Source organism: Tamandua tetradactyla, chromosome 11 (genome assembly GCF_023851605.1).
Source record: "Tamandua tetradactyla isolate mTamTet1 chromosome 11, mTamTet1.pri, whole genome shotgun sequence".
NCBI lineage: Eukaryota > Metazoa > Chordata > Mammalia > Pilosa > Myrmecophagidae > Tamandua > Tamandua tetradactyla.
Window position 1 is genome coordinate 77,028,399 of NC_135337.1, and position 24,091 is coordinate 77,052,489.

The 24,091-nt window shown below is 52.1% G+C and overlaps 1 protein-coding gene across 1 annotated transcript in view; it reads right to left on the reverse strand.

Annotated features, from left to right (window-relative positions):
- KDM4B (lysine demethylase 4B) overlaps positions 1 to 24,091 on the reverse strand; it is a 172,884-nt gene that overhangs the window by 52,681 nt on the left and 96,112 nt on the right. The window contains 2 exon segments of the mRNA XM_077121063.1: positions 15,071 to 15,208; positions 20,131 to 20,234. Coding sequence (XP_076977178.1) covers positions 15,071 to 15,208; positions 20,131 to 20,234 — 242 coding nt within the window.

The following is a 24,091-nucleotide window of genomic DNA, read 5'->3' on the forward strand; positions in this document are numbered from 1 at the left end:
CTTGAGTCAGGTCACCTCTTTTTTAAAGACTGACCAGCTATCAGAATTTCTCATCTAAAATAGGAAAGTGAGAGAAGAGATGCAGAAGCTGCCCTGAAAAGAAAATTATTAACTGTGTTTCAGTGAAATCATCAACCCAAACGGCATCTGAACACAGGGACCTCTGGACTTGCCGCTGACATGGCAGCACAGACCACCGCCCAGGCCCTGGGAAGCGGACATAATACTGAGGGCAAAGCTGACCCAGAGCAGGCATTAAAGGAGCCAGCTGTTAGGGACCAACAGGCAGCTCAGGCCTGCTCTGCTGGGTATGGGAGGAGATGGAACGGGGTGGGGGGAAGGGTGGAGACCCCACAAGCAGCCTGTCCTGCAGTTGCCTGGGGAGCAATTCAGGCCTCACTTCCCCCTGCTGAAGTCCAAGCCTCAACGCCCTCCCCTCCCATCAGCTGGCCATGACACTGCCCAATGGAACATTCCATCTCGACTGGAACGTTCCCTGTCTGCACCAGCCCAGACAGTGACCACTGGCCCACGTGGCTATCAGTGAGCACTTGAAATTGGGCAGACAGATGAGGAGCAGAAGCTTCCATTTTATGTAACGTTCACTAATTAATGTCTAAATCACCACGTGTCCTGGGCAGCGCAGTGTCAAAGCACCGTATCTTATTGTGGCCCTGCGCGTTCCTCCGTGCCCTTGTCTGCTCTGTGAATGGTGCCACCACTGGCTCAATGGCTTCGGCCAAAAACCAGGGGTCACACCCGTCCTCCCCTCTCCATATGTGTCCTACTCTGAAATCCCACGGGCACCTTCCCTAAACCACGGGCCAAACCTGTCCCTTCTTCCTGACCCCATGGCCACCATTCATCCAGGCCCCCACCTCCATCTACCCCGAGGGCTCCCTACTCCATCCTCTGCCCCACCCACCATCCATTCTCATAGGGAAGCCAGAGGGACGACAAATGTCACCTCCTGGCTAAAATGTCCCAGGACCTCCCTCCACACATGCAACAAAAATCTGAACTCCTGGTTCTCTGCTCAGCGTCAAAAGGACTCAGGAGCTTTGAGTTCTGTTTCCTGGACTGGAATGCTTTTCCCTCAGTTCTCCCCAGGTTGCCCTCCCAGTACCAGCTCAAACTCCTTCCTCCAGGAAACCCTCTCTGGCCACCAAGTAGAAGCCCAGCCCTTCCACGTGGATCTGCTATGGCTCCCCCAGGATCAGAGACTATATGTGGCCTCCTTCTCCATCACCCGACCCCTCTCAACCTCTCCTGCACAGTAACTGCTGCAGCGCAGTAGGCCAAGGTAAGATACCAATGCGCTGTATCAGCTGCAGTCTGCTGGGGGTGGGCACCCAGTGCACCGGGGCTGTCGGTTCACAGGGCATCTGTGATGGTTAGATTCTTGTTTCAACTTGGCCAAGTGATTATGCCCAGTTGTCTGGTTAGGCAAGCACTGGTCTGACCATTGCTGCAAGGATATTTTGTGGCTGGTTGATAAACTGGAAGGCTGATGTATTAAATCATCAGTCCATTGACTGCACCTGCAGCTGATTACATATGTGCTCAACTAAGGCACGTTGCCTACAATGAGATAATCCGATCAGTCAAAGGCTTTTAAGGGAAAGAGAAACTCTTTCACACCTTCTTCATCCAGCAAGCCTCTCCTGTGTTCTTACAGACTCTTCATGGGATCTCCCAGCTTCACAGCCTGCCCTACGGATTTTGGACTCTTCCATTCCCACAAGTGCATGAGAAACCTTTATAAGTCTCCTATTTACAGGTCTCTCCTGTTGGTTCTGTCTCTCTAGAGAACCCTAACACACCTGGTTACCATGGATGGTTCTTGAGAAACAGAACTGACTAGGCTCAAGCATTAATGATTCTGTTTCCAATATTCAAGATGGCACTGACAATCCATGGGGTTAGTTGGCACTCAAAATATTACCATTAGATTCTGCTAATTGTACGGTTATACAGGGTAAGGCTCTGGGTGATAATGTTTTTGACACCTTTAAGGAATTTTGTGGAATTGAGAGGTATAATGATGTTGGCTGGTTGTCATTAGATACACTGGATACAATGATGAGGGGAAAGGGATGAGCTGAAGGCTTCAAATTTGAAACTTCAGTGCCAAATGAATGATGTAACAGTTTCCATGTGTGCCCTGAAAGAAATTCTTATTTCCTGTGGTTAGAGACTTGCCATCTCTGAAAACTAGACACAAAGCCTCATTGTGTGGGTAGCAGATTTACAACATAAACTAAAATCTCAATCTTGCAGGGCATCTGCTGTTAAAGTAAGTCTTTGACTGGAAAAGAATGGGATCCTGAACCATGGGATGATGATAAATGGCTTGATAATGATGGTGATGGGGAGACAGGATCCCTGGAATCTGCTGAGCCTTTGCTAGACAGATCTGTAATGGGCTGCCTGGAGGAAACAACTTCTCAGCCTCCAATCTCTTCAGAGGAGACTGTCACTGAACCTTCACCTAATGGGATTAACCCTTCACCGCCTTGCTAACCCTGTAACCACCTTCCCTGAGGAAACAGCCCTCACTCCTCTTTCTGGAGCGACTAATCCTGTTTCACCAGATGAAACAGCAATGGAAGGGTGAGGTAATTGGCTTGAAAGACACTTCTATTTCTTTTCCTGACCCACCCTACCACCCCTCTTTTCTTTAAGACTTTTAAGGAAGAAGAGAGACCCTCTCACTGCTTCTTTAGCCAGCAGGCCTCTCCTGTGGAGTCCGTCTAGACCCTTCATCAGAGCTGCCACCAGCTTCACAGCCTGCCCTATGGATTTTGGACTCTTCCATTCCCGTGGCTGCTTAAATCTCCTATTTACAGACCTCTGCTGTTGGTTCTGTTTCTCTAGAGAACCATGACTAACAAAACGTCCTATTCCAGAGCACGAGGTGGAAGCCCGGCACAAGGCACCCCGCCCCCCGGCCACTGACAGAGGCCGGGTCAGAGAAGTCACTGGAAGGACGCACAGACCCCCTGTTTCTGATGTAATTAAGGGCGCTGCAGCAAGAGACTCAATAACAAACCAGTTCATTAGGAAACCCACTGGAAACCCTCCGTGGCACTTCATAAACAAGACAATTAGGCGAAGGTTTCCAAGGGCTCCCTCGGTCCTTGGCCACGAGGCGGCCCTCCAGCAGCGCGAGCTGCGTCCCACGGCTCACCCACCACCCGGGGCGGCAAGGTCGTGGGCCGCCACAGCTGCGCATGGCTCTGCTCCCTATGTTCTTGAAAAAATAACGTCTTAAAGATAAGTGCGCCTAATGCAAAACCAACTATTTTAAAGTGAGCAATTCAGCAGTGACTAGTACATTCACAACACTGTTGACCACTGTATCTATCGAGTTCCAAAACATGTCCACGACCCCTGAAATAAAAGCCCATGCCCACCAGCAGCTGCCTTCCTGCCCCCTCGCCCCAGCCCCTGCTTCCTGTCCCTGGGGCTGAGCCTATCTTGGACATGTCATATCAGTGGCGTCAATAATAGCTGTCCTTCTGTGTCTGGCTCCTTTTCCTCAACGTGATATCTCTGACAGCCACCCACATGGGAGGAGGTGGTGTCCAGCACTGCATTCCTTCAGAAGGCTGAGACCCCACCCCAATGAACAGAGGGACTGCGTCTCATTGCTCCTGTAACCCCTGATGGACAATGAGGCTGCTCCGACCACCCTCAGGCTGCAGAGGCAAGTGCCACTCAGACCCCAGTGTACATACCTCTCCCCAACTTTTATAGGCCTGGCCAGCTCTCTGGTGACTTAAGTAGGTGGTCCATGTGCCCCTACTCCTCCTGCACTCTGTCCTGGAGGAGCCAAGGTGCAGCTGGCAGATTAGGACAGACTCTCTGCTGGTTGATGACTCAGGGCTCACTAGTGTCCCCTTCCCATGGAGCAACTGCCCAGCAAAAATCCCTGGCCCAGCCAGTCAGAGGATGATAACGATGACCATGTAATAACAGCAAGGTTTTCACAGCATATCTGACAGCCCCATGGGGTGAGACCACCATTAGCCCCACTGTACGAGGGAATCTGAGGCACACAGAGGCTGCCTTGCACCCCACTGCAGAGCATGAGAAGTGGGAACCCTGTGCCTGGTCTGTGCTCCCAGGCTCTGCTGTACGGCATCCCTGAGCTCAAAAGAGTCACAGCCTGGCCCAAGGGCCAGGGGTCCATCGAGGCAGTGGGGGGTGCAGACTTGGCCACTGTTCTCCACAATGTGGCTGTAGACATGGTGCCAGCCTCCTTGGGCTGTCAGGGAGCCCAGTGTGGAGGCAGGGGCCAGAGAGAAGAAAGCAAGGACCCCATCCCTTAGCCCACTGCCCAGGCAGCTGTTCTGAGTGAGAATCAGTTAAACTCCCTTTTCCCTCCTGCTTTTCTGGGCACCATTGCCATCACACCCTGGGGGCCACAAGCCCTTCCTGAGACCCACAACCTTACCTTTCCCTGCGGCTGGGTGGCATGTGGCAGCCCACTCAGACCTCTTCACACATAGCATGCAGCAGGAGAGGCCAGCATTGCTTTGTTTGTCATGGCTCTCGACCTCCACCGCACACCCTGAGTCTAGAAAGGACTTAAATCCCATCCTTTCTATGCTAAGCCTACTTAAAATTAGGCCCGAGAGTCACCTCTAGAGAACCTCTTTTGTTGCTCAGATGTGGCCTCTCTCTCTCAGCCAACATGACAAGCAAACTCACTGCCCTCCCCCTCTCCACCTGGGGCATGACTCCCAGGGGTGTGGACCTTCCTGGCAACATGGGACAGAAATCCTAGAAGGAGCTCTGGGACTCAGCATTAAGTGATTGAGAAAACCTTCTCGACCAAAAGGGGGAAGAGAGAAATAAGACAAAAAAAAGGGTCAAATCTCTAGTGCTTAGAGATTTCAAACAGACTTGAGAGGTTATCCTGGAGGTTATTCTTAACACATTATACAGATATCCTCTTCTTAGTTTAAGGTGTATTAGAAAGGCTAGAGGGAAGCACCTGAAACTTTAGCGCTGTGTTCTATAGTCCTGATTTTTTAGATGATTGTATAATGATACAGCTTTAGCAATGTGACTATGTGATTGTGAAAACCTTGTGTCTGATGCTCCTTTTATCTATGGTATGGATAGATGAGTAAAAAATATGGATTAAAAATAAATAATAGGGTGAACAAATGTTAAAATAAATTGGGTAGAGGAAATACTAGTGGTCAATGAGAGGGAGGGGTAAGGGGTATGCTATGTATGGGTTTCTTCTTTTTTCTTTTTATTTCTTTTTCTGGAGTGATGCAAGCGTTCTAAAAAATGATCACAGTGATGAATATACCTATGTGATGACACTGTGAGTCACTGATCGCGTACCAAGTATGGAATGTTCATATGTTGGGAATATTCATGTTTGTATGTTGTTTTGTTTTATCAATAAAAATTTTAAAAATTGTTAAACAAACTATCCTTTGGGCCATACATGAACATCTGTTTACCTGGTAACAGAATCCAAGGGAGATGTAGTTTAGGGGTCCTGGAAGGGATGAGGAGGAGAGGGAACAATGCGCCCAGTGAAGACACCTCCATGGGACTGGGGTTCTTGCCTGGGATGGATGACTCTGCTCCTGGAGGGCCTGGCTCTGGACCCCAGCCTGGGCTGCTGTGCACCTTGAAAACATTCTGCACTCACACGTAGGAAAAAGTTTGAAATCACCAACCAGGAGCAGAGTGACCAGGAAGATCCGGGAGACAGAGCCAAAGGGAAAACACATTTCACATGGCAATTTACTAGAAACCCAGCACAACCGGCCCAGTGATGCCATAAATCGGGGTCAGCAAGGCAGGGAGGGAAAGGCAGCAGGCGGGCCTGCACCTCCAGCCGGGGGTCGGTCAGCAGGTCTGGGCTCCAACGCTTCTGCTCCAGCCCTCCTCCCTTCCCTCTCCCCTTCTGTCCCTCTGCCCTGCCCCCTTCTGCCACCTCCCCGTGGGCTTCTGGTTAATCACCCAGAGCAGGCGGCATCATTAGCCAGCAGAAGGAACAAACAGTTCTGAGAAACAGCAACAACAATTTGATTCACATTTTACAGTAATTATAAGCTCAATGTATACCAGGCTGGGATTGCGGGGAGGGAGGCACAGCAGGTACCAAGTTGGCCATCTCCAAAACAGGGCGTCCTGGGGTGTCTAGACCACGCCCCCGCTCCCCAAGCAGCAATGGAAACTGGGCAGAGCCCTTCCTGCTCCAGTGCCTCTCAAGAGCTGGAGATTTCCCCAGGGAGGCGGATGCTCAGCAGGCAGCATGGAGAGGCTGGTGGAAACCCAGTTAAGTGTACCCAGGCTCCGGGCCGTTTAAATGGGCTTTAAATATCTCCCGCTCTGTTTAATCCACTGTCAACTCTTGTGCCTAGCAGGGGAGTCAGGGAAACCAGTGATCCCATAAGCACAAAGGCACCCCCTCGTGTGCAGTGAGACTTGCTTTACTCGGTGCCACCCACAGGGGACCAAGCTGGGGCACAGGTCAGGCTAATCTAACATCATGTCCCATCTCATAAGACAAATTCAAGTTCAGACCTAAAAAGGATATGCGTGCACATTTTCTTATTTCCAAGTAAAATAGGAGCACGCCTTTGATCTCCCTGTCAGCAATCCCCCTGCAAGGCCTGCCCATGTAAGCAGGGACCAAGCTACTTCAGTGCTCGTCCATCGCGCAGCCCCCTCCTGCTTGCCTCTGCCAGGCCCATACCCACCCAGGCCACCCTGCAAGCCCAGGAGGAGCACAAAGCTGGGAGAGACAGGCCCTGGCAGAGGGGCCTTCCAGAACTTCAGGGAAAGGCTCAGAGGAAGAAAGGGTGCAGGTGTCCTGGGTCCAGCTTCCTTCCCAAAGTGACCCATCTCCATTTCCATCTCAGTCCTCGCTAAGTCATGAGGCCCAAAGTAAGGAAACCCTCAGGGAAGGGTATCTGCGAAGCCTGAGAGAGAAAAAATGTTGCCACCTAAGAAATACTATAAATCAAGAAAAGGGGCTGCTCCAAGAACTAAACCAGCACACAAGATAAACACCCAGAAATTAGCCGGGTTTCTATACCGCAGTAATGAACAACCTGAAAAGGAAATCGAGGAAACAATTCCATTTACAATAAAATATCTAGGAATACATCTAACCAAGGAGGCAAAAGACTTGTATACTGAAACCCACAACATGTTGCTGGAAGAAATGAAAGAAAGCCTATATAAATGGGAAGACATCCCATGTTCATGGATTGGAAGACTTTATGTTGTTAAGATATCAATACTGCTTAAAGCAATCTACAAAGTCAATGTAATCCCTACCAAAATTCCAGCAGCCTTTTTTGCAGAAATGGAAAATCTGCTCCTCAAATTTATATGGAGTTGCGGCAGGGAGGGGGCCTGAATAGCCAGACAATGTTGAAAAGAACAAAGTTGGAGAGCTCATACTTTCTGATTTCAAAACTAACTATAACGTTGCAGTAATGAAAATAGTGTGGTACCACGTAAGGATAAACATACAGACAGCTGGAACAGAACTGAGAGCCCAGAAAGAGCTCTACATACCTCTAAGCCAATTTACTTTGACAAGTGAGCCATGTACACACAATGTGGAAAGAAGAGACTCTTCCACAAATGCTGCTGGGACAACTGGAAATCAACATGTGGACCCCTTACCTCTTACCACACACAAAAATTAATTTAAAATGGATCAATGACTTAAAAATAAATAAGAGCTAATGCTATAACACTCTTACAAGGAAACACAGGGACATATCTTTAGGACTCTGTAGTAGGTAAGGAACTTCTAGATTTTACACCAAAACCAGGAGCTAAACAAAAGGAAAAAAAACATAAAACAGACATTATTAAAATTAAAAGCTCTTGTACATCAAAGGACATTATCAAGGAAGTGAAAAGACAATTCACAGAATGAGAGAAAATATTTGGAAGCCATATCTCTGATAAAGATGTAATATCTAGAATATATAAAGAACTCCTACAACTCAACAACAAAAAGACAAACAACCCAATTTAAAAACGGGCCAAGGATCTGAAAAGACATTTCTCCAAAGAAAATATTCCAATAGCCAGTACGTATATTAAAAGAAGCTCAACATCATTATCTATTAAAAAACTGCAAATTAAAACTACAATGACATACCACTTCACTCCCACTAGAATGGCTTTTATTTAAAAACTGAAAAGAACCAGTGTTGGCAAGGATATAGACAAATTGGAACCCTCTACATAGCTTGTGGGAATGGTTTAGCTACCATGGAAAACAGTCCGGCAATTCCTCAGAAAGTTTAACATAGAATTACTGTTTGTCCCAGCAATGCCACTCCTAGGTGTATACCCCAAAGCAGGGACTTGAACAGATACCTGTATGCTGATGTTTGTCACAGCATCATTCACAATAGCCAAAAGATAGAAGCAACCCAAGTGTCCTTCAACGGATGAATGGATAAACAAAATGTGGTCCATCCAGACAAATGGAATATTCAGCTGGAAAAAGAAGTGATGTGCTGGTGCACGCTGCAACATGGATGAACCTTGAAGTTGCTACGCTGAATGAAAGAAATCAGTTACAAAAGCACAAACACTGTATGTATGATTTCTCTTATATGAAATACTTGGAATTAGCAAATTCACAGACAGAAAGAAGAATAACAGCAACCAGGGGTGGCGGGAGTGGGCAATAGGGAGTTACTGCTAAATGAGTGTAACTTTGGCTTGAGATGATGACAATAATCAGGAAATAGTGGTGAAAGTTCCACAGTCTTGTCAATGTAATGAAACTCAAAGAATTGTTCACTTAAAATGGTTAAGATGACTTTTAGGCTACATATATTCTGCCACAACTAAAAATAAGTGATTAAAACAAAAGTAATGTATTTAAGAGGGCAGTGCGTCCCTGAAGCACAGCTGTGGGGCTGCAGGGGATGCACTCACAGTCCTGCCCAGGCTCTGGCCCCTGGAGGAAGATCTCACAGCCCCTCACATGTGTGTGTGTGGCGGGGGGACCACAATTTGCAGTCTGCTGTCAGTCTAGGGACGGGGCCATTTGAGGTTACCTGGGATCTCTCAAAAGCACACAGTAGGTCTTTGTTCAGTGAGCATCGACTCTGAAACCTCAGTGGTGATCTTCTGTGAGCTGTGTGAGTGTGCCTTTTGCCCATTTTTCCACTGGAGTATCCTTCTCCATCTGTTCAGAGTTGACCTGGGTGATAGGACTTTAACAGCTTGATGGAATATAATGCACACACCATACAACTGACCCACTTAAAGTATACAATTCAGTGGTTGCAGTATATTCACAGAGCCGTACAGCTAGCACCACATCAGTTTTAGAACATTTTACCACCTCCAAAAGAAATCCCAGACCCGTCAGGCGTCATTCCCTGCTGCCCACTCCCCTGGCCCCTGGTAACCTCTAATCCACTTCCAGTTTCTAAGGATTTGCCTATTCTGAAAATTTCATACCAGTGACATCAAACAGTATCTGGCCTTTCAGGACCCTAAACATCGTGTCCTCAAGGTTCATCCATATTGCAGCGTGGACCAGAGCTTCATTTCTTTGGGTGAGTGGTGGTATGTTTTGAAAGATCCATTTCCCCTTCTCTGGGCTGGCCTTCCTCTCTGAATCCCCACACTGCATGCCCTGTACTGTGCCTGCCTACTACTTACTGCTGGTGGGTGAAGCTGGCAGGAGGAGGTAGAACTCCCCACTCAGCCTGTCCCTGTGATCAGTGCCTCCTCCTGGGGTGACCCCACCCACCTCTCATAGCCCCAGGGCCCCCCTCCCCAGGACCCCAGTGGTCTCTGCTTGGCCCTGATGTGCAGGTTCCTCACCTCAGGCCTATGGGCCAACAGCTTGGGCTTTGATGAATTATGTTAGATGACCTTGCGTTTTACTGCCACTGATGCAGAGGGTGGGGGCAATTTCCCTCCATTGATCCCCGCTCTGGATGGGGCCCGTTTGGCACCCCGTTCTGAATCTGGGGGCTGGGAGAGTGTGGGTTCTCATCACAGTGCTGTAGCGGTGCAGCCCCACATGGTCCAGCCGCGGCAGAGGAGGTACAAAGTAGTGGGTGGCATCTGTCCTCCCACCATCCCTTGAATTAGGGTGGATTTTCACAGGAGCTGCTGAGCGCTGGATCTGGGTACACTGGGCCAATGGACCCTCAGCCCAGAGGAAAGAAAGGAAACCGCGCATCCTGGGGCAGAGCTGCAGCTCTTGCCTGCTGCCTGGTCAGCCCCGCACCCAGAAGCCAATTACCATCTGCTGCTCTGTCCCATGAGGAGGGGTCTCCTTTCGCCTTCCCCACAGAGTAGGTGCTTGGGCCCTGCTCGGACTTACAGCAAACACAAGGAATGAGGCTCCTTCCTGCCCAGGGTGAGTGGGAACCCTCAGTTCCTGAGAGCAGAATGGTGGCTGCCTTGCAGAGCCCTATTTCCACAGTCCTGGATCAGCCCGGCTTCCCGTGAAGAGGAGCGGGCAGGGCTTCAGGAGCAAGGCTGGCTGACAAGGCTTTGCAAAGCATCTGCAGATCTGTGGTGCTTCAGAAACTTCAAACCCCCAGGCCGTTGGCAGCAGCAGAATAAAAGTGACTTTAAATGAAAAAAACGGAGCACAAAGACTGGCATTTCCAAACACAATGCCTGGGGAACAGGGTCCTCAGGTAGGCATCTCCTAAGAGCTGCAAACCTAAGCTCACGAGCCTCCTTCCCACAGAGTCCAGATGCTAGAGCTGCCCAAATAAGCCCGACCCCCAAAACAGAAAAACACTAAGTGGGAGCGTTCGACCACACTGGAGGGTCTTGCCTGGCACAAGGCTATGCCGGGCCATGTCTAGGGCCTCTCTGGATCACACCTGGGGCATGAGGATGCTGCGGCTTGAGGGGGTGGGGGCCAGAGGCTGCTCCACACCTACAGCACACCCCAGGAATGACCCAGTCCCAATGCCAGCAGCACTGAGGTGGGAAACCCTGGGTTAGAACCAAGAACCACATCCCAGAGGGACTTGGGCACCTGCCAAACACACACAATGGCCAGGACACAGGAACTCTTTTCATTTAACTCAAGCTCTAAGACAGTTCTAAGAACGAGCATCCCCCTTTAGTGGATGAGAAAATTCAAGGTTGTCCAAAGGTCACTAGCCTCGAGGCCTGCAGTTCAGGGTGGGGACAGGCCCGGGGGGAGGTGCTATAGGCAGAGGAGCCCGTCACCACCCTCACATTCCCACTCCACAGAGGCAGTGCCTGCCCACCGCACAGATGGGTACCAAGGGTAATGTTGGCAGAGTGGTTCGGAAAGGAAAACATTCCACAAGAGTAAATGCCCCCTCCCTACATGACGATGGCCACAAAACAGCAGTTTAGCATTCTGCTGATAAGCTGGTGATACACTGCCATGTCTGGGTGCCAACACCAGCCTGGGCCATGCCCGGCTGCCAGCTCAGGTGGGCACCTGTGGCAAGGGCAGGGGAGCAGGGAGCTTGACGCTGCCTCCTCACATGGTGGGCTGGGTGGAGCCCCACCCAGGGGCCTGGGGAGAGGTGATGCTTTTGTTCCTCACGCTGCAGGGAAAGCGGATTTTCCTGGTCATCCCTCCTGGGGTTTTGTGGCCCGGAAGAGCCTTGAGACCACTGGTCTGGTGAGGCCAACAGGGCCTGGGGACTGGGCCTGAACCCCAGGCAGGCAGGTTCGGGGCTTCTCTGTGGGGGCAGTGAGTATGTAGCATTGCGGCTGGCCTGCTGGGTGGCCACAGCCATTGGCGCCTTCGTGGGCCTGTCCTGAAACTCGGGGGCAGGGTGTTAACTCTGGGTTAAGACAGCGAGGGGTTGGGCCGAGCACCTGCTTGCCAGAGGCCCAAGGTGGGGGTCAAAGGAAGTAACTGTTGCCCCAGGGAGCCCTGCGGCTACACAGCCCCTGAGCAGACCAAGCCAGGGCTGGCGGAAAAGGCCAGCGGCCACCATGGCCAGGGAGCACAGGCTTCTCCTATAAGGGCCAAATGGTGAGGGTCTTAGCCTCCACAGGCCCCTGCTGCGATTACCCAAGCTCAGCTGGTGCAGGGCAAAACCAGCCACAGACATGAGGCAGCGAGCGGGTGAAGCTGTGTTCCAGTAAACCTTTATTCACAGACACTGAAGTGTGAACATCATGTAATTCTCATCTCACCTATCCTTCTTTTGGTTTTTATTTCCTGACTATTTAAAAATGTAAAGCCCATTCTTAGTTCACAGTCCTATAGAACTGTCATCCTGCCAGATCTGGCCCACAGGCCAGGGTTTGTCAAGCCTGCTCTAGAAGAAAATGCACAAATTCCTGAAATTCACCTGGGCCAGGCAAGAGATTGGCTTTTAATTCCTTAGCTCCTGAGCAGAGGTAGCATGACAAAAAAGGACAATGGGGGGACGGGCATCGAGAGATTCCCAGGAACCTGGAGAAGGTAAAAATATGTCCCTAAGGCCTGGAAAGTGTAAATTCTCCTCCCTGCTCACCCCCTGAAGGATACGTGAGAAGAAACTGGCCCCAAACATGGATGTGGGCCAGACGGGGATAGAGTGTCAGCTCCAAGGAGAAGAAACGTCTGTACTTAGAGGATAACAATCTGGAGAAGTCTCCCAACAACTCCCTGCTGTTTATCAGTAGGTGAGGCACACTAACAGCCCCCTCCAGCCTGGACTGGTTAGAGAAGCCGCAAACTGGGAAAGCAGGGAGTGGCCATCCTGTTCTGGCCCTGAGACCTGTGAGGGAGCACTGCTGGCTGCCCTGGAGACGCACTGGCTCAGGGCCCCTTTAGGCCAAGCCTGGGGCCTCCTGGCGGTGTTGGCCAGGCCTGAGCAGGCAGGGGTGCCACAGGGCCATGGCACCCATCTCGAACCCCTGGCTTCCTTGGAGCACTGCACACCACTTGTTCAGTAATTTCACGCTATGCTGCCAGACAATGTAAGTGTGGAAGCTCAATCTAGGACTGTGCTTCCCAAATGTCACTTGTTTGTGAACACATGGCTGAACCCAAGATTGCTTTTAATATCTGGGCAGTGCCTGCTGGCCCGCTGCGACTCCAGCTCTGACGGCACCTAAAAGAACAAGACCCAGGCCCAGGGCTTACCGGGCGGCACTGCCATAGCCCAGGAGCGCTGGAATGATAATTCCAGGCTTCCATCTGGTTCGAATTTCTCACCCAAGGGGTTGCTGCAGTAACACAAACAAACGAAATCCACAACCCTTTCAGAGAAGCCAGAGCCCTGGAATATTTGATTACTTCTTTAGATCAGAAAGGGCAAATGCGATGCTTCGACTATTTCTCTTTGGGCTCAGCCCAGTGTCTCCACTCAAGACAATCCCCACTGCTATATTTTAAGTGCAAAACACCCGGCACCTTTAAATCCCTGCAGTGCCTCTGGAGTCTGCTGGGCCACAAGGCCCATTTTTTTGTTCTTTTTAAAATGCACTGAGACAGAGAAGCTAGAAAAACAAAAGAGCTAGGAGGATAAAAGTCAGCCAATTCACCCAGTCCCATGCTGCCTGGGAGAAAGATAATACAAGCCACTTGTACAATTTAAATTTTTCTATTAGTCATTAAAAATAAGAAGAAACAGTTGAAATTCATTTTAGTAATATATTTGATTTAAGCCACTACAGTCACATGACTTGTACATCTCCCTAAGCAACATAAACAGACCACTGTGAGATATTTTATATTCTCTGTCACATATCATATCCTGGAAATTCATTGTGCATTTGATTCAATCCAGCCACATCTTAAGCCTGTGAAGGCCGTGTGCGGCCAGGGGCCTCAGCACTGGACAGTGCGGTCTGAGACGTATTTTCGCAAACATTCCTGGATGAAAGAATGAGGATCTGGGCCCTGCACCAGCCCCTTCCTCACCTAGCTGAAAAACAAACCCACGCAAACGTGCACAGTCTGCTCTGATCCTTGACCCCCTTCTGGGAGCGGCTCCTCAGGAGGCCCCACCCAGGGGAGCAGGGAGCGCCCACTGTCACACGGCCCCAGGCCCAGCTGGAGGGGGTAGCACCGGAATAAACCTCCGGTGAGTGACGGCAAGTGACCAGGCATCCTTGCAAAGGAGACAGAAGGGCCAAATGCAGTCGAGACGTTCGCCACAACCCCAGAGACCCCCCAGAGACCACACCAAGCAGTGGAGGCGCTCACAGCCTTCCCCCCCTCAGCACCTCCTTGCAGCCTTCCTCCCCCACCTTTGTGAGAAAGCCTTGGGGTCTCCTGAACCTACAAAGCCACCTCGACCCTCAGTGGAGCACAGGGCAGACCAGACATGGTAGAGGGCCAGTTGTGGGCCTGGGCCCCAGCCCTGCGGCTGTGTGTGGGATTCCCCACCCCCACTGCCCCCTAAACTGTCAAGAAAACTACAACGATGGGTGCATATGTAGTTGAAGGGATTTCAGAACAAGCACTCAGATCAGATTCAAATTTCTTAGGTAATACTAGATCCTTAGGGACCAGGAATGACAAGTTACTGGGAAAAATTAAGTGAGTCTCCTTTCAGGAACCTCAAGGGACCGCCTAGTAAGTCAGCAAAGGGCCTGGAGTCATTAAAGACAGGGGTAGCTAAGACATCCGGGGACCCTGTTTGGGTGGCATGCTAAGGAAAAGCCCGGACAGGGTGATAGGCAGAGAGAGGCCACATTGGACGCTTGAAGGCTGTGTGGCTTTCACACCCTTAGTGGCACTCAGCAGGGCCTCCCCCCACAGGCCTCGGGACCCACAGACAATCTGGAATACTTCCATGGTCAGCCAGGAGGGGGGCTGCCAGCCGAGGAGGGGGGTCTATCCCAGAAGGCCTGGTGTAGCTACAACTCAGGGCAGTGGGGAACAGGGTGTGCAGAGACTGGTCTCAGGCCGCCACGTGCCTCTGAACCCTCCCCGCCCCTCCCCATCCCCTCCCCGCACCTCAAGGGGGCAACGCTCAGACAATGAGTTCACAGAGGGTTCAGGAAACAGGCATGATGGAGGGCCTGGTGCCAGGCGGAGGCTAACCTGCGGTAGCAGGTAGGGAAGGCAGGCCTGGCCCTGAACACTCACCTGGGTGGCCACTTTGCCGTAGTCGATCCACCGCAGGGTGGCAAAGTTGGTGGACTCTGCACAGTTGAATCCGTGATTGAATCCGGCATGGTAGCCGTAAGGAAACGTGATCATAAATTCCCCGGCCTCCTGTGTGATCTGAGGAGTAAAAGGCCGACATGTGAGGACAAGGCTCAAGGTCAAGACAAACGGGAGTCAGTGCTTGGCTCAGCCACCGGAAGCAACTCCTGAACAGGACAGGGACAGGCTGGGGCCCGTGGACGAGTCTGGCAGAGGGTGTGGCTCAGGGACTCCGACTGAACACCAAGGAGCCCCAACTCCACAGGCCAGCAGAGTGCCAGGAAGTGTCAGGATGCTCCGGAGGCACCAGCCCAATTCCCAACTTAGCAAAGACAACAGGTCAGCAACTCTGCCGCCCCCAGGGGCAAATCCATTTAGCATCCTACATATGGGGGAGACACAGACATAAAGCCCCTCTGAATTCTACGATTCTAGGTACTCCGTGAGCCTAATACTGCAAGTGAAGGACTGGGGAAGGGGGATGTGCCCTGCTTTGGAGGGAGCTGCCTTGTGCCTTGCATGCACTGGGAGTTGTTTCAGGACAGATGGAGGTATGGCGCAGGGGCAGGCAATACTGGTGGCAGTTGCGGAGCTTCCACAGAATAAGCTGGGAGCACACCCAGCACACTGTGCCATCTTTACACAAGAAAGGGACGATCAGCGGCATAAAACACTCCCAGGAGATGACATTGGCCATTTCATCATCATCACCCAGAATCTTTCAGTGATATCCCAAGAAGTGGGTCCTTCTAAATGGAGTCACATAGACTGAAAAACACATCGGCACATTGGAAGGCCACAATGCCACAGGTCAGAACTTTGTAGAACGATCTGATACTTCTCGATCCAATTCAGAGCATTTCAACGATCAGACTGGTTCCTGAGGGGGTTGGGGAGTGAGGGGCTGAGGTGGGGGCCCCACAGTGATACCCCACGTCCTGCAGGAAAGACCCCTGAGGTCTGGAGGAAAAGGCTGTGAGGGGGTCATCCCTTGGGCACCCTGTCCCATCCAGGCAGGGGATGCTTCAGATGAGCATGCTGGCCCCCTCTCCCCACTGTTTCTCTGCTACTGACTGCTGACCCAGCAACACAGCATTTCTAACGTGGCTGTTAAACATTAAAAGTTGATAAATCTAGGTAAGTGGGTTGGAGTGGAGAGTATACTGGAGTTCTCATTTTATTTTGCCAACATTTGTCGTAAGTTTGAAGTTACTTCCAAATAAAGCTTAAAATTTTCTTAAAAAGACGATTGCTCAGTAAGACGGACAACAGTAATGGTCTCCATTCGCCATGCCCAGGACGTGGACAGAGCTCATAGTCGGCGAGATGTCTCTATCCTCCCACCTACCTCATGAGGTGCTGGCTCAGTTTGCAGACGTGAGAACTGAGGCTCGTGGATGAAGTGGCTCTCTGAAGTGAGATGAGAACCTCCTTTTCTTTATTTAACAGAGGGTAAAACCCACAGAGCAAAGGGATTTAAGCCAATGCATTCTAAGATTCATGGGCAGCTTAACCAGGAAGAGAACACTTACATCCCCCAGAAGGTCACCCCTGGCCCCCTGCCCCCTGCCCGACATACCCCCATTCCTCCCTGCACTGATGTGCTTCCTTTCCCTGCAGATTATGTCTCTTCCTTGCATTCCACACAAGTGGACTCCTACAGAAAGTGCCTTGTCTGGCTTATCTCGCCCAGCACACTTCAGAGACTCATGCATGCAGCTGTGCACATCGGTAGTTTGTGCCTTTGTGTGGCTATATGGTACTCAGTGTCATAGCTATCTCACCATTTGTTTATCCGTTCTCCTGCTGCTGGACACCTGGGCTCCTTCCAGGTTTTGGCTCTTATGGCTAAATCTGCAGTGGATATTTGTGTGCACGTCTTTCACTGGCCACATATTTTCATCTTTCTGGACTAACTTCACCTCAAAGTGACCTGGGCAGGTCGTAGGGTAGGTATACGTTCATAAGTCGAAGAAACAGCTGCCTGGTGTTCCAAGGTGAGTGTATCATTTGGCACTTGCCCTGGCAATCTGGTAGGGGTTTCTCAGGTCTGCCTATTCTTGTGGGTGTGCAGCAGTACCTCCTCATGATTCTGTGTTTCCCTGGCATCTACACGTGTCGGGCAGCACATCAGGTTGGTTCATTCGTACATTTCCTTTTGTAAAGTGTCTATTTGAGTCTTTTGCTCCTATTTATTGAGCTGTTTATCTTTTTACTGTTGCTTTGGAGGAGTTCTCAGGCTGCTAAGTCTTACTTATTCCCACAGGCAGATGAGGAGAAATCATTGCATTCATTTAAATAACCAACAAGAAGTCAAAACCCTGGCAGGGGGGAGAGTGGGAGGCAGGAGATGGGAAGGGAGACTTGAGAAACCAGCCACAGAGTCAAAAATCAATCAAAACTGACATAGCTTGGAGGAAAGCCAGTCCCTTAAGAACATGAAGATATTTTTCTTTTCAAATAATTAATTGTACCAATCAAGGAAAGTCAGTGCGCATTAAGTTATATTTTTAAATCCCTTCCCAAGTGACAACTGCGTGTGGCAAAACGATGCACCCTGTAGAAGATGGGGGTGGGGAGAAAGTCGCATGTGTCCTAAAGGCTCCTGCTGGCTCTAGCCAGCTGCCACTCAGGCCGCCTCCAAGGCCAAGGGGAAAAGGCTACATCCTCAGTCAGGACTGAGCAGCCCCACTTATACCTGCGAGACTCAGAGCTTCTTGACACAGGAGACAAACGGAATTAAGGCTTGAAGGTTTCCTTTAAAGTACAATTACTAATTTCCTTATTCAATTTGAGCTACCTTGGAAAACCCTACCTCATTCTTCTTCTAGCACCAAGGTGCGCCTGCACTTCCATCACGGCGCACACCAGGACTGAAAGCAAACGAGTCAGTGCCACCTGCAGGCAAGAGGGAGCCCTGGGCCCAGAGTGCAGCCCGGGAGCACTCATGGCGCGTGTGCTGGAAGCCTCTGTGGGGTGTGCAGGTCTGTGACGCCAGGGGAAGAGCCTCTAGTAGGGACGCTCCAGCCAGGACCACAGGGCTAACTCGCCCTCACCTCGAGCCCTGCAGAGAGCAAGGCCTCCCCAGAAGATGCACTCCACCAAGACAGTGGGAAGATTATGCTCCTGTCAGGAAGTCAACAGCCCGGCGTCTTCATTTCAAGCCCACAGCACGTGTCCTCCATGTCATTGCTGTCAGCATCTTTCCGACAATAAATGAGAAAGAGCTTGGGATGATGGATAGGGCACATGGTGGAGTAATAAGTAGTGAAGGCACACCAGCCCCAGACGCCAGTCATGGAGAAAGCCCGGAACTCAGCTTCCACAGCAGGCTCTCGTGGAATAAATGACGAAGTTGACGCCAGATTACAGAAGTACACACTGTTAATTATTAAAAAGCTCTGCTATTGATCTGATTTTTCTTCTAGAAGTAAATACCATTACAGAGATTTATAAATGGAGTGTGGGGAGCTGCTTGTTTGAAGGCTGCCAGGAATTCAGATGAGGGATTCACACTGCTCTCCAAACAGGACATTCATCTCAAGCCTGAAGCTGTCAAGGGCTATGGTTGGGGGTACGGCCTGGGAGAAAGGGCCAGGAGCCGATTCTGTCAATGGCATCCGCCTTGCAGGAGCCACTTGCTTTGGAGAAAGTTTTCAACTTGCCAACCAGAGAGCAAGTACTTCTCTCTGAGGTGCATGAAGCTGAGATCTGTCTTTGTGATTTTCCTGGTGACAAGTGATGTTCAACCCAGAAGACAGGGAAGAAGGGGGGTAAAAAAGAAAAAGCAACGGAAACCTACATTTCTCAGGGCAAAGTATTCTGCTCTCTGATGAACGCAAGTGATGGGTGGGAGTCGGCTCCCAGTTTCAGGCCCAGACAGAGAACGCAAAGCCCAAAGCCATACTCACGGTGCAGGCAGTTTGATCAAAATGTCAGAAGCAATTTCCAACTCATTGTCACTCTTCGGCAAGGGCGAGGAGTGTGGGATCTCATCACAGAACTTAGCCCTGAACCTGATAAATCGCTCTTCTTCGCAAACTGTCTGGAACTGGGTTCCCGGGAGGGCTCTCCTCTTCCCTCCCTGCCCTCATTACTGTGGCCTGAAGACAGCTCCAGCCTGCTTGGACTGGTAGGGGGTAGAGACGCAGGCCTGGACACTACTGCCCACCCACAATGGGGTCTACTTAGGTTGAAGGAAATCCGTCTGCAGGGATACGGCCCACGGGAAGGGGCTCCCAGGAGTGGACGAACTTCCTGAGCCCAACTGCCCCCGTGACGTCTGTCAGGAGATGCTCAGCGCTCAGGGTTTTCAGCCAATGTGTCAGTTGACCCAGTTGCCAGGGACATCCTGGGGAACCCGGACAAAGGCTGGGGCTCCATACTCTGCCCGCTGCCCAGTGCCCCACCCCAGACCCATCCCACTGCAAGGACAGCATGTTTACTTGCAAGTCTGATTCCCATGCTCTAGATCTCACCCCTCACAGCCTGGCACGAGGATGGGCAGAGTCGGGTCAGAGCAGTAACCTGAAGTTCAGTCTTCACACTGCAGGAGAGCCAGGTGTTTCATTTCTAAACAGGTATCCTTCTCTCAAAGGATGTTCAATGCGAGCTGCAAGGGGGCAGCACAGCCCACCTGGCCCTGAGCTGGCCACCTGAGGCCAAAGGTTAAGGGCATGTATCCGGAGTCCAGGATGGGCCACTCCTGGGGAAGTCCAGACACTGCCAGCGCCAGAGGCTTCCCTCCCCCACCCACACTCCTCCCTCTCCTAAGAAAAGCTGGAGGTTAAGTGCTAAGCTGGTATGTCCCACCCTGGGCTTGCCAGTGTTCTAGAACCTTATGCAGAGTAAAGAACCTGTTTCCTGGGGTGCTGTCAGTCCACTGGCGGCTGAAGGGGGGTCTCGATCACCTCAGGCCTTGTACACACACCCAGCTGAAGGGGGCCCTGTACACACAGCCGGCTGAAGGGGCCCCTGCACACACACAGCCCCGTACGCACCCGGCTGAAGGGGATCCCATACTTCTTGAGGATGATGGGCGAGATGAGCGTCATCTTGTGCCTCAGGAAAGCGTCGCAGCCCTGCGAGCTCCCAGGGAAGAACCCTAGGGCAGAGAAGACACAGAATCAACCACATGAGCCACCGCCACGGGACTGGCATTGCCACGAGCCCATCTCCGGGGAGCCCCTTTTCCTCCCCAGGAGTGAGCACAGCAGCCCCGGTGCCTCGTCCCCACAGGGGCCGTGTCTTCTGGAAAGGCAAGGTGCATGGTCCAACACGCATGGCCCCAGTGGAGGGGTGGAGGCTATGCAGAGAGGCAGACCAAAGGGGTGGCCGCGGCCCCAGCATCCCCTTCATCAATGCATGGGCCCAGCCCAGGGAGGAAAGATGAGTTGTCAACAGTGGGCAGTGTGTGATGTCCATATGCCCAGAATCCAAGATGTCTGGGAAGAAGCCACAATGGAGAGGAAGAAGCCCCTGAGGGAAGCCAGGCCAGGGCCAGCTCTCAGCACACTTCACAGGCACCATGTGCTTTCTCAGCCCCATGGGGGTCCCAGTGCCATTGGACAGGCGAGAACCTGGAGCTATGGGGCATCTGGCTGCTGTACCTGTGGCCCTGGCACAGCACAACGGGGCCACCCTGGGCCTGCGTTCGGAGCTTGTGCTCCTGACCCTCCATTTCACACAACAAGGCAATCTGGGTCCACATCAGGACCCCGGTTCATGGGACTCCATTCTCACAATATGCTAGGGAAGGAACTGATGTGACATTACGTCTGTCAAAGGCAGGAATCAGACCATCTGCTCTACCCCTCTAACGCCTTCCATTAACACATTGCTGAGACGCTTCCCAACCACTTGCTGGCTGAAGTTCAAGTCAGCAACAGATACGCTGCTGCCCAGCTAAAGAAGAGGAAGTCCTGCCATTTCCTGACCGTGGCCCAGTGGGTCCCCTACCCTCCACCTCTGGGACATGAAGGGCCGCGACCAGGCTCGGGAGGGAAACGCTGTCCCCAACGCAGCAGGTGCACTGGCCAGGGAGGCATGTGAGGACTCTGGCCAGCTCGTGGCAGACCAAGCGTCCAAGAAAGCCAGGGCAAGCCCCCCCCTCCAGGAACCAGCTCCAGATGCCTGGGGACAGGGGCATGGAGGTGGCTGAAGACTTGGTGAGGCCGGGAAGATGCACCCTCTCAGCCTCCTGCTCTGCCCCTAACAACCAGCAGGAAGCAAGAAGGCAGTTAGAAAGCCAGAAGCCAAGGGGGAAAGAGCTGAGCCTCCTCTTCACGGCACCAGGTACAATGTGTTCTGGGCCAGCCCATGTCTGTGATGCCACGAGGTGATCCTAAGGAACAGACATCGTGCAGATTTAGTACACAGGTATGCCCCATTGGCAGCAAGGGTGCTCCAGAGGGACCCAGAGGATTGTTGGCCCCCAGACCCTTCAGGAGGCCCACCCCCAGCCCAGTCTCAAGGCTAGTGGAATCCCTCTGTGGGTACTGATTAAATCCAGCCCACCGTGGGGAAAGAGTGTATGTATGCACACACACCTGTAGTGCAGCACACAGACCCACACACACGTGTCCACGCGGGAACAGTGGGGCGAAAGCGCCTCCCAGGCCAGAAGCGCCCAGCGGCAAGGACACAGAGGCAAGGTTCTGGAAAGTGCAAGGGATGCCTGAATCCAGCAACTTCTCCACACTAAAAGCATTTCAATTAGAATTACGGCTGCCTGCCACCCGGCCGCTGGCCGCGCCGCAGTTCCTCTTTTTAATGCGCCGTTTAAGTGGCTCTCATTAAAGCTCTAATAAAGGCACACGTTTAAGTGATTAGCACCGAAAACACGCTAGCACATTAACGTGCTCTCCATGGGCCCCACAACTCTCCCAGAGAGCCATTTAGAGCACAGCTATTCATTTTCCACATTAATCACAAACTCCTCCCCTACTCTCCATAGGCAAGTCCACGACATGTCTGTTCCCACAAATTTGGAAGAGACACTTGGGAAGCCACCGACTGGTGCTCCCTGGACCTACGCCCCCTCCCTCGCTCCCAGGCTCTGCAGCCTTCCCAGCCTGCAGCCATCCCTGACCCATCCCCATGGTAACCACCTGGCTGCCCCGAGTTCTGGGCAGCGGCTCCACCCTTGAGAACGGACCTGACAAGCCCAGATGTCCCAGGAGGCAATGGCCTGGCCTCCCATGGCCCTACTGCTCACTCACCGTCCCCAGGCCCCACCACTGAGTGTGCTGCACACCTGGAGGGCAAGCCAGCGCCCTAGGCCTGGGCTCAGAAACAATGGGGCGCGAGGACCCGGTGGCAGGGAAGGGCGGGTGCGCGCCAGGGAGATGGCAGTGTCCCTAGGAGCCCCTGTGCGCAGCTTTGCTCACCTGTTCTGGGAATAGGGATGGCCAGGACGGGGCCCGCTGGGGAACCATGGGCAAGAAAGATGCCATTGGGTCACCAGAGCATGTGCCTAGTGGCTACACCATTTTATTCTTCCACGGCTTTAGGGTGGCATCAGCTGAGTTATGTTCCCCCAGACCCCTGAACGTTTCCTCATGCGACCAGAGGACTACACAAATGGGCTTAGTTAAGGGCCCTGAGGAGAGACTGCCCCTGGATAACTGGGGGGAGGAGGGGGGTTGCTAAGAGGGCCCAATGCCCTTTCCAAGAGGGGAAGAGGGGCCCTGACCACACTAGCGGAGGCCCTGGGACCCCGGAGGCGAGATGAATGCCATGCGGCCACGAGCCCAGGACCCTGGGCAGCTCCTGGAAGCTGGAAACGACAAGGACCAGACTCTGCACTGGAGCCTCCAGGCTCCCTAAGTCGGACATTAGCCCTTTAAGGTTCACTCTAGACGTGTGGCCCCCAAACTGCAAGAGAATAAATGCGTGTTTTTTAGGCGACTAAACTGCAGTAATTAGAAAGGCCACAGAAAACTGGTACGATGGGAGAATATACCTTTTTTTTTTTAATCAGTAGAAATTTCAGCTTTATTCTAGAGCTTTATTTAATAAGTGAAATAGAACTCTGCTTTCAGGGTGTATGTACCTGCAGAATTTCTATGACGAGAAGGACATTCCCTGGTACTAGAGCTTGGCCCTTTCCACACAAACAGGGTCTACGTTTCTAATAACAACACCCGACTATCCATCTGGACCGGGGGTGGGGGCGTGGGGAGGAGGTGGGCTGGGCCAGGAGTGTGCCCCACTTCTGCCTGTTCTTAGGGCCGTGTGCTCACACTTAGTAAATGTCTGCCGAGTAGACACATACAACTCTCAGAAAACGGCCTTCAGGAAGGGAGAGCCACCGTCCCTGATAGAATGGTAGTCCCCACATACAAAACTAACAAGTCAGAGAAGGCAGAAAGAATGAGTGGCAAGCTTCCTCTGGGCAGGGAGTGAGTGGGGGACGGAGGATGGCCTTCGTCAACACTGAGCAGCGCTCCAGGGATCCTGTGGCCGAGGGGAGGGGGGCCTGCCCCCACAGACCCCACTTCTATTCCACACTGCTGCCAACAGGAGGGTGGGCACCTGAGCAGCACCTGGGTGTGCAGAGCCCCCGCCGCTGCATCCTCTCCCCTCCCCTCACCTGCATGGTGGAGGCTGGCTCAGGAGTGGACGGGGGAGAGGGAGAAGGCCTTGCAGCCACTCTCAAGCCATCTGATGGCATAGAACCTGGCAGATTCCACCAGAACCAAGAGCAGAGAATGGGGCAGGGGAGCCTGTGCAGTGACCCCACGCCCCTCACTGAGGCCCTCAGATTAAAGTGGTAGGGGGTGTCAGACCACCCCAGGGTTCTGGCACGCTCCTGAGTTGCTGAGTCTTCTGCAACCAGAAGACTACCATTATCCCAGGCAGTCCATGCCTTCTTCTGGGTCACCTCTCATGTGTTCCTTCAGCCCCCGGAGGCCCAACAGAAGTTCTCAATGCAAGCACGTGGGCCAGTGGTTCCTGCTG